Here is a 10,630-nt window from a genome sequence, read left to right as displayed (position 1 = left end):
CTTTAAATTATGTAACGATACTATTTAGACTCCCCAAAAAAAATATATTAAATTACTGATTTCACTGTGATTACATGCTTTCAGAAAACTCAATAGTCACCGCATATTTGACGTGGATTGAACTGGAAATATGGATGACGGAATCTCCACTAGTGCTCATATGGTATTTTTTGGGTCCAACCCAATATTCTGGAGTACAAGAAAGCAACGCTCGTTCCTGTCACGAGGCAGAGAGTATCGTGCATTAGCGGCCAAAACTTCTGAAATTACGTGGCTCTCCTCTCTCTTTAGGGAGCTTCGTATACCCTATTCAGAACCACCACTCATTTTAAGTAATAATACTGGAGCAACTCAGTTGAGTTTAAATCCAGTTCATCATCATTAATTCTTATATGAAACATATTGCCGTTGATTTACATTTTGTTTGTGATTATGTTGCAAAAGTATTACTGAATAGTTGTCATGTTTCATCACATGATCGACTGACAGAAGCTCATACTCGATATCTTCTTGAAATGCTCAGATCGAAGATCGGCATGATCACCGATGGTGAGACGATCTTGCAAGGGCATGTTAAGGAATCTCCTGCAAATAATCGGACACCTACAACGACCTCTAAGACAGCAAGATCACAGGATAGTTACAACTGAAGTTTCGACATTAATTTACATGAAGATCACGAGCAGTCAATTCGAGGGATCTCAACACTAATACCATGATTACACAGCCAGCAATTCCAGCAAGATTACAGGCAATTCCAACAATTAATTACTTAGGTTGCAGTTATATCCAGGAAAAGATATTGTCCCGGCAGGTTATAGCACATGATAAGCTTATTATCCTCCAAATTAACTACATGATATATATCATAGCTGTAATGCTAAGTAAATCATAGCATCATGTCATGAATAACACTTTGTAAATACACATTGTATTGTATGATCAGTATGGTGATTGAAAATTCTGAAAAACAAACTTATAAAGAAACTTAAGGCACATGTGTGCTGTTTCTTTTATACTTTTGTAAACCGTTTTGATTACGAAGTTGATTGTGCTGAAGGTGATCCTGGTGGTAATGGACATGGCCTAATTACGTGACTATGCCGGAAGTGAGATGCCTCCTTGTTTTTATCATTAAATTACACAAGCACAAGACTGAACTTGGCATGGCGAGCTTTATGGCTTAGCGCACCGAATTCTAAAGCATGATTTTGAATTATGGCCTTTTGGCTGGGGGGTTAAGATTACTGATGAGGAAATGGAAAAAAGAGAAGCATGATTTTATAAAATTGGCAAAAGTAGCAATGATAGCTGAGAAGAAAGCTACTGTTTATTTATTTTTCTTCTCTTAATTTTATGGGGAATCAAGTAGCATGGCATCATTATCTTTGTTTTGGACATGCTTCATAATCAATTAAGGTATGACACCACCGCGGAAATGCAGAGTGATTACAGTTAAAAATATGCATAGCAAGGTGTGATTGTCCAGTCTAGCACTGACGCTCATCAAATCTGTAAAGAAGGTAAAGTACTTTTTTTTTTTTCCTAACTCATGCTAATAATAATAAAGATGGATCACTACACCAACCGGTTAGATAGTTTTAAGCCACGCCAACCTAATTCGTGCATAATTTTCCAGTCCATCCACAGAAGATCAACTTCAATATTTGGCTTGTTGCAGGAGAGAAATTGATGTTGTTTTGGTTACATATAGCCAGCCATGTCAGTACTGACAGGCTTCAACAAGGAAATCAAGGACAAATTGGCTATTAAAATTGGCGATGAGGCCACCAGTTAAGCTCACTAGTCTTGAAAATGAAACGCTGAAGCTCGAGTTTTACTGGAAGTATCTGAAATTGCTGATTACTAGAGTGACATTTTCTGAAAATCTAAACTCATGATGAGGCCCATGGAAAGCACGCATGTCTGGGAAGCATACTGATGAGCCCCGTAGAACCCAAGTTTCAGCAAAGCTAATGCTGTGTTTGGTGGATGTTATCATTATTCCATCTTTTTCCTAGCCTGGGCTTGTGTCCCGGGCTTCTTCTAATCTTTTATAATTGCACACTCAAATTCACAGCATAATGAAAGCATTAAACCTTTCAACATTCCTTGTTAAAAATGGTGACAGATTTGTTTTTTCCCCACCCAAGAGATATATATATGGTTTCCATAATGGCCTGGCCCCATTGTTATCGAGCATGCTTTCTTGGTAGGTCTAGGACCATTGGAAAGTCCTGAAGAATAGTGGTAGATATACAGTAGCTTGTATCAGAATCAAGACTCATTCAAGAAATAAAGAACGGGATCATGACTGTTTGATATATAGAAAGTTTTTGCCGCTACATTAGGCTTTTCTTCCAGTTACCAGACAGGCATTTGTTTTTTTGACCCAAACGGACCATTACAGCCCCTTTCACTGTGCGTTCATAGCTGGCTACTTTGCTAATTAATTGGAAAGTGAGAATGGAATCCGAGGCTAATTAATCAGCATAAACAGTATCTCAAATAATAGATGTTAGGATTAAGCTTTTAATCTGTGAAATCCATCTCCAAACAGGCAGCTTTTTTTTTAATATAAATAGTTTATTAAATAAACTACGTGACTGCTTGACTGCCCAGAGGGACCGGAGAAGTCAAAATCAAGAATCCAACAGTTGAGAAGTATAAAGGACGTCAAGCTCCATGATTGATATGATCGCATATGTCACAGGCATACAGCTAGCTGGTAACACCATAGCTTTTTTGACCATGCAATGCTATCTTATAGGAAATAAATAAATAATCATTTCCCAGTCAAAAAAGCTTAAGAGCAGGAACGATTAGATGAACTACCGGTTTGATTCTTAAACGAACGACTTTTTTCCACAGTCACTGCTAATGGTCTACTACCTGCAAAACTGAAAACAAGGAAAGGAAAGACAACAAGATATGCAAAATGACATCATGATTTCTCATTACCATTACTGGAAAGCTAGACAAATATTGTTTCTAACCAAAATAAGCACATATACAACCCATGATTTCTGCCACATTTAATTTCCCACTCGATATCCCTTCAGCAAATTCATAGCAATACAGTAGAGCAAACTTCATATCACCTTAAACATAAATAAAAAGAGAAGAGAAAAAAGGAAACAGACGAAAGTGAGTAATTCCATCAACTTAATTATTATTGGTTGTGGACCTTAATTAATCTTTTTGATCCACAACATCTACTGTAGCAGTACAAGACAGCAACCTGTGAAAGATCCTAAACAAGGCACTGCAAGATACTTCCTTGGCTTTCCTAAACACCATACACTTCCTCTTACGACCACCCTTAATCTGATCTTTTCTCTTCTTTCCATGATTTGCCACCTTCTCTTTCACTCTACCAAAGCACTTCTTGGTCTTCTCTGGCATACTTTCTTTTCTTGAAAACGTGTAGCTCCTAAGATACAGCTGCCTGCAGGAGATACTGTCCACCACTCTTGGGTGGCCATGCAACCCATGGCCAGCTACACGGCGGACAGATTTTATGAGCTCAGCATCAGATTCTGACCACTTGTAGAGGTTCACGTAATTGGAACGGACAGGCACCCGAGGGTCACGTGTATCATTGACACAGTTTGATATGCAAACTGAGCTCATTTTATTCGCGGGTTTGATGGTGTGATATGATCAGAGCTGGTTACAGAGTTTTGTTCTGGGTTTTGGACTATATATTGTTACAGCTTCCAAGGCTTAGATTGCAAGAAAAGATATATGGAGAAGCAAGAGAGAGAGAGGTGGCGAATTGCTAATGGGATTTGGTTATAGTGGGTGAGTAGAAATTGTATCAAGTTATGATTTAGCATCATCATCGGTAATGAATGTGTTTTAGGGTGAATTTTTTTTTTTTTTTTGTGTGTGTGTGTGTGGTGGGCAAGAAAGTCGATCAATTTCAATGACAGTAACATCCCTACAAAAAGTCATATACGTGGTGAAATTCCAAGACTTGGATGGGGTAATCATGTAACTCAACTGCTGCTGCCTAAATTTATAAGCATCGAGTATCACGTTGAGGGAAGCATTTATCCATGCTAAATAAGCACAATAATCTCTCTCTCTTGCCAAGTCTTCATGAAAAACAAGTTCTTGACATTTACCCAGGAATTGGGGTGGTGAAACCTAATTTTATATTAGTTTGCTTTGTAGATTGTAACTCGCAGGCCGGCCCGTTTGTCCTTGTCTTAGAAGACAAAGCGAAGAACAAAGGGTTCAAGATGATAAAATTTTACTTATGAACAACTGCGGGCTTTTCTTTTCCTGCACAAAACCTTTTTGTTTTTTCATGGGCTAAACAACAAGTTGAATTACTTCTATATCCTGAGGATTTTGGTGAAATTTGACCCAAGTCCCCGAACTAATTCCTAAAACTAGTAAAATAATTGAGAACTATTACTTAGATTTGTGATCAAGAACTAACTACAAGTTATGAGTACTTCATATTAATGAAGTTTTAGGTTCAACATTTTCTTGTGGTGATTATAAATTTCAAGAATTACTAAAATCCAATTTTATTAAATAAAATATATTTGGCATTTGTTTTACTTGTAAATAAAACGCTTATTTTAGGTGATTATAAAAAAAGTAAGGAAGATTTTTTTAAGTGAAAACATAGTCTTAATATTTTTAATTCTTTTATGTCCTTCAATTTTGTTCTTATTTAATTTGGTTATCAAATTTTTTTTCTTTTTAATTACATTATTTTATATTGTGTTGATTGGACTTAATAATTTATTTAATTTTTTTATTTCAGGTTTTATCAATCTCAAAAATAATTTCAACATTGAGTTGGTTCTTGATTTTGCAATGAAAAATTTGCTTTAATTATTTGCAAAAAAATAAAACAATGAGGGAATAAAATTAGAGGATCAAAATTAAAAGCTTGGTAAAATAGTGGTCCTTTTAACAAAATATGATGGAAGTGCCTTTTAGCTCGAGGATTTTTCCAATTTCTATTTTGAACCCTTTATTTTGGAAATTATATGTTTTAGTATAAAACTTCTTTTTATTCATATTTTAGTCTCTAGATTTTAGAGAGCAAAGAGTCGTCAAAAACTAGTGAATGAGAGAGAAAGAGGTGAGTTGTTCCAATTATGTTCAAAAAAATGACCACCTTTGATTTTAAGGCGTCCGTCTTGACAAGAGTAGTGTCATTGAGATTTTTTAGGTTTTTTATATTATCTGAAAAAATAGATCAATGTTGAAAGGGGTTATTTTTGTTTTTTTAAACCAATCTAAGATATTTTTAAGTTGAGAAATTAGTTTCTTGAGATTATGAGAGTGTTTTTTAAGATATTTTTAAGTAAAAATAGATTAAAATTAGATTTTAGGGTAAACAATTATAGAACTTGAATTTTTAGCCACCTTTGTGGTGGCTAAAATTTGAGCATGCAGATTATGCATCTTTTACTTTTTTTTCTAAAAATATTGGGCATATGAAGTATCATCCACCTAACTTGAAAGTAAAAAAAATAGGCTCAATCACACGGGTCTGGATGTATAGGGCCACCAGACCCACTCTCATGATCCTTTTTTCCCAATAATTAATTTTAACTTTTTAAGAAATTAAATAATTTAAAATAATATATATATATATATAAAAGAATTTGTTTTTCAAAAATTATTCTATTAAATTTCATTTAATTTTTGCTTTATTCTCGAAAGATTGTTCTTTTTTTGTAAAACCCATCATAATTATTATTTTTTTATTTTATTTGGTTACTTTACTATGATCGTCGGTTTTTGTTATCATATAATTAAATAAAAAAAATAGTTTTAGAAAAATAAACTTATTAAACTAAATCGAGTCTATGAACCAAGTCATGAGTTTAGTAAGTTGACACAAATCAATTCGATATGTTGCCATCATAATATTAAAAAAAATATCATCTTGAATTTTTTTTAATTCAATCCATGTTTTCGCTAATCTTTTGAGTTACATTTAAACCCGTCAAGTTAGATGGGTCATATTAGTTTAACCTTCACATGATTTTATTTGAAACCCAGGCTAAGAAAGGATTCAAGTAAAAGGGTTTCAATTAGGGGCGGAGCTAAGATTCTTAATTAGTGGTGGCTAAAAATAATATAATAAAATATAATATTTGTTTTAATTTATTGTACATGAGTTGTAAAAAAACCCTGCATGATTTAGTTTTATTCAAATAAACTTACTACAAACATATAATGACATTTGTATAAGGTAAAAGGTTCGGAGCAATATCAAATTAAAGTCAAAGCAATGAAGTTAATTCCATCTTTATAATGTATCCATTACTTTAATGTTGTTGGTCTTTATACCTATCAAAACATATAAAGTATATAAGAAACATTAGCTAAAACAAAGCATTATTTATGTTTGATAAACTTTGAAATAAAGTAAAAAAATAACAAAAAATGATTCTTACCTATTTATTTTAATTATGCTCGTTGTTCTTTCAAAGAATAGAAATCATCGATTATCATATCAATTGTGAAACTTTCAGCAATTTCTTTTTCTATATAGACAATCAAATAATTTGCAAGAAAATCATCCTCCATCCGATTGCGAAGTCTTGTTTTAGCAATCTTCATCGCTGAAAAAGCTCATTCATTAGAAAACAGGAAGAGTCAAAATAAGCCGAATCAACCTGTCAACTAATGGATAAATTGTTGATTTTTCTATTTCAACCAATCCTTAACATAAATCAGCAATTGATGACATGTTTTTTTAACTTTGGATTATTGGGTACATCAAGCTTATAATGCTGCAACTGAAGTCTCAAATGAATTTTTTCTTGGTCAGAAAAATCTTCAGGATAGAACTTGTCAACAAGTAAGCATATATCTTCAACATTGAATAATTTATAGCTATTTCTAGGATCTAAAGTTGTGCTCAACTTAAGAAGCTTGATCGCCTGCTCATTGAATTTATTATTTGGCTCTTGCAATTCTTGATCAATGATAGCTGTACATATATCAACTCGGTAGTGATATTCAATTGTTACTGATTTTTATTTACAGCGAGATCATCTCACACTAGAAAAATAAGTATCCATATCATAAACTTCAATGTCTTGATGCTTACAAAATGATGTTACTTCTTCTAAAAGAGTTTTCCAACCATCATCTCTTAACTTTTGAATTAAAGTCTTTATGATAGACATCAAATACATAACATTTAACATGTCTTGAGATTTTTATTGCAAGGCATGGCAAAACACATCAGTAATTCCCATAACATTCTTCATTATATGTAAGATGAATGCAAAATCAAATGACATTAGTAACTTAAATGAAAAAGCTGCATCACCACGTTGGGAATAAGTAAATCCATCTAAATTAATGTTTTCAAAAACCAATCAAGTTGCAAACCACCTACTTGATTAACTCTTTTACCCATTTTAATCTCACAAATATTAACTAAATGTTCAATTGTACTTGCTAGAAAAGCATGTAATTCATCATTACGATTACAAGAAGCACTAACAATGTTCATAATAAAAATTAAATTCTGAAAGAAAGTGTGAACATTAGATATTTCTCTAGCTATAGCAATAAAAGCCAATTGTAATTGATAAGCTAAGCAATGTACATAATATGCATAAGGGCAATCATTAATGAATAAAGCTTGCAAATCATTCCACTCTCTACGCATATTACTAGCACTATCATACCCTTGACTCCTAATATTTTAAACATCAAGATTGTGATGAGATAAAAACAAAGGAAATCTCTTCCTTAAGAGTTAAAGCGGTTGTATCTTTGACATGAACTATATCCAAAAATCATTCTCGTATAAATCCACTTCTATCAACAAACTTAATAACAAGGGTCATTTGCTCTCTTCTAGATTCATCTCGAGTTTCATCAATAATTAAACAAAATCTTGCATCGTCAATCTCATGATGAATTGAAGATTGAACATTTCTAGCAAAGACATGCAAAATTTCTTTTTGAATTTGATATGAGGTGTATTTAGCATTTTGTAGAGCATTACCCAAAACAAAGAGCATATACTTGTTCATTGTATGATGCTCAAAGTTCCATCGTTTCAAGAAAGTTACCTCGGTGTTTTTTATTCTGGATGTTTGTCATGTCCTCTAAAAGCACATTCTTGAAATGTGAGCCAACAATCTATTGAAGCTTTAATACGCAATCGATTATTTAAAATTTTTTGAGTATTTTGCCTCTTAACTACCTTCTCAATATGACATGACTGATTTTCAAAATTTTCAAGCACCTAGTAGCAAATCTATGAGTTGAATTTGGACATTTCCCCATATGAGTCAAAAAGCACACCGTTCCTCATCATTAACTTTCTTTCAACAATTAAATCCTTTAACGGTAAATGTGTTTGATCCTGGCTTTCCAGATGGTTTACTTGGAAATAAATAGCAAGGGAAACAAAATGCAGTATTTTTTCTCTGAATATTCAAGCCACAAATAACTTTTGAACCAATGAGACTGAAATCGACGATGATGTTTTTTACCAGTCAACGGATATTCAAACATCAAAGGTTGATATAGCTCCAAATTAATATATGCCCTTTGAATATCATCTTATTGATTAACCGGGTATTCCTAAATTTGAGGACGATTGCTTGGATTTCTAATTAAATGAGCAATGTCGATTTTAGTAAGAGGTTGCTCACTAATCAACGTAGGCTCTTTGTAAATTAAAGCACATTAAAGCTGCTTAACCATAACTTCAACATTACACATTGGAGTTGGTTCACTAGGCTGTGAGTTATCAATATTTTGCCTTTTGTTTTTTTAAAAAAGAATCAATTCTTCTTATTTTGTTCATGATTCAACCTAAAATCAAAACATATATCATGAGAAAAAAATGATAATTTTGATGGCTCTGCTAAAAACAAAACATAAAAAAAAATCAAGCATAATCAAAACAAACCAATAAAATATATTTAATTAATTAGAAAAAAAATCATTATAACAATAATTCAAAAAATAATTGTTAGAACTAACAGATCTGGAAAAAAAGAGCAAAAATGATAAAATTATAGAAAACACCTCATCGAATTCTTAACAAACATCTCAAAACAAAATAAAAATAGATTTTAAATTTGAGTTATCGATACCCAATTATCTTATTTTGTTTGATGAAAGATGAATTAATCGGTACTCTAATTCCATCTTTTCACGGGGAAATTCTGCTTTTTATTTCTATCTTTATTTCTGCATTTGACCGGCTGCAAGGATTTATATTAGGGCTTTAGGGAGAGAAAAGGTGGCAAAGTACATTGATGACTTTATATTTTTTTTTCTTTCCACGTAGGTACCAGAAAATCAAGAGCAAAGTCAAAGGAATTCAAGAGTAAAGTAAAGAATATCAAATATATTTGTTGTAAGAAGGGCCCACCTCTTTAAAAAATATTACACCTCCTCACATTTAATTATCAAATAAAAAAAAATAAAATATCTTGCAGGGACCCGAGCCCCTGCTTGGCCCCCCTTAATTCCACCCCCGGTTTCAATGATGACCGACTAAAATAGGTTTAATGACACTTCCAAATAGTTTTCCATGACAGCATGTAAGCATTTTATTATTATTATTATTATTATTATTATACTCACATTATAATTATTAGGGTATTATTTTTTAGAACAAAAAGAATCAAGATAGAATATTGTCTAAGAAATAAATATTCTCATGAAAAATAAAAAATAAAATAAATAAAAGGCATGTTAATGAGAAAAAAAGCCTTGGTTAGAGAGATATCTTTTTTTATATCAAATTGTTCTAGTTTCTTTTTTTTTTATATGTACATTTGGATTGCTTTTGGTTTTTATTAAATGAAGACATAAAAAATGTTAATTTTTTTAAAATTAAAGATATTAATAAGAAAAAAAACTTTTACTAGAAAATTATTTTGTTTCAATAAAACTTAAATTATTATTTTTCTTGTAAAAAAATATTATCATATAATAAAGTAAAAATAAAATAAAAGGACTTTCCGTGGCACATGATCAAATATCCTTATATGCGTTTATTTCTTAACTTTACGACTTAGTATTTAGTTAGCGTTATGATATTTTATTAATATTTATTGATATATATAATTCTCAATATATTCTATTAAATATCTGCAATAAATCTTGACTTAACGGTTAAGATTTTCCTTGGTGATAGAAAATGTGTTAGTAATATCTCAATTTTTTTACATTAAAAATTAAATTAAATTAAATTTGTGGACCTGTGATATAGTGCGGACCAATTATTTAATGGAGACATGAGAACCTCAGAGTTCTTGCAAAGTTCCTATAAAACCCTATATATTTATAAAATACTCTACTTCATCCTTAAAATTTTTAAACTTTAAAATATATCCTCGCTATTAAGTTTTGATTGAAATAGTCTTGTTTTATACTGAATATACAAAAAAGTCTTTCTTTATGTTGACGACATTACATATGCAAATCTACATTTTGATAAGTTTTCTCTTGACAATAATTGTTGTAATATTCTTACACCTTAATCTCTTTTCTTCAAATTAATACTTACTGCACGAATTTTAACACGCAAAAAATAAAATCAAATGGCAGACAACAACCTTTTACCATTTTATTGCTCGGAATAGAACGTTGTCCCTTTATATATATA

General features: G+C 31.7%; 1 protein-coding gene and 1 long non-coding RNA gene across 2 annotated transcripts; one reads left to right on the top strand and one right to left on the bottom strand.

Annotated features, from left to right (window-relative positions):
* The first annotated feature begins 204 nt into the window (after positions 1–204).
* Positions 205–1,016, top strand: LOC133676487 (uncharacterized). The gene is made up of 2 exons (XR_009835618.1): positions 205–354; positions 524–1,016. It is a non-coding gene; the product is annotated as an uncharacterized LOC133676487 (long non-coding RNA).
* Positions 1,017–2,932: 1,916 nt separating this feature from the next.
* Positions 2,933–3,890, bottom strand: LOC133677110 (uncharacterized). The gene has a single exon (XM_062098942.1). The coding sequence runs from the start codon at positions 3,631–3,633 to the stop codon at positions 3,193–3,195; it is 441 nt and encodes a 146-aa protein (XP_061954926.1). The 5' UTR covers positions 3,634–3,890; the 3' UTR covers positions 2,933–3,192.
* Between the last annotated feature and the right edge of the window lie 6,740 nt (positions 3,891–10,630).

This window comes from Populus nigra, chromosome 17 (assembly GCF_951802175.1).
Source record: "Populus nigra chromosome 17, ddPopNigr1.1, whole genome shotgun sequence".
NCBI lineage: Eukaryota > Viridiplantae > Streptophyta > Magnoliopsida > Malpighiales > Salicaceae > Populus > Populus nigra.
The sequence above is the reverse complement of the archived record's forward strand: the minus strand, read 5'-3'. Positions and strand labels throughout refer to the sequence as shown.

Excerpts from the sequence above, each read along its gene's own strand:
- LOC133677110 (XM_062098942.1), bottom strand. The coding sequence starts at position 3,633 with ATGAGCTCAGTTTGCATATCAAACTGTGTCAATGATACACGTGACCCT.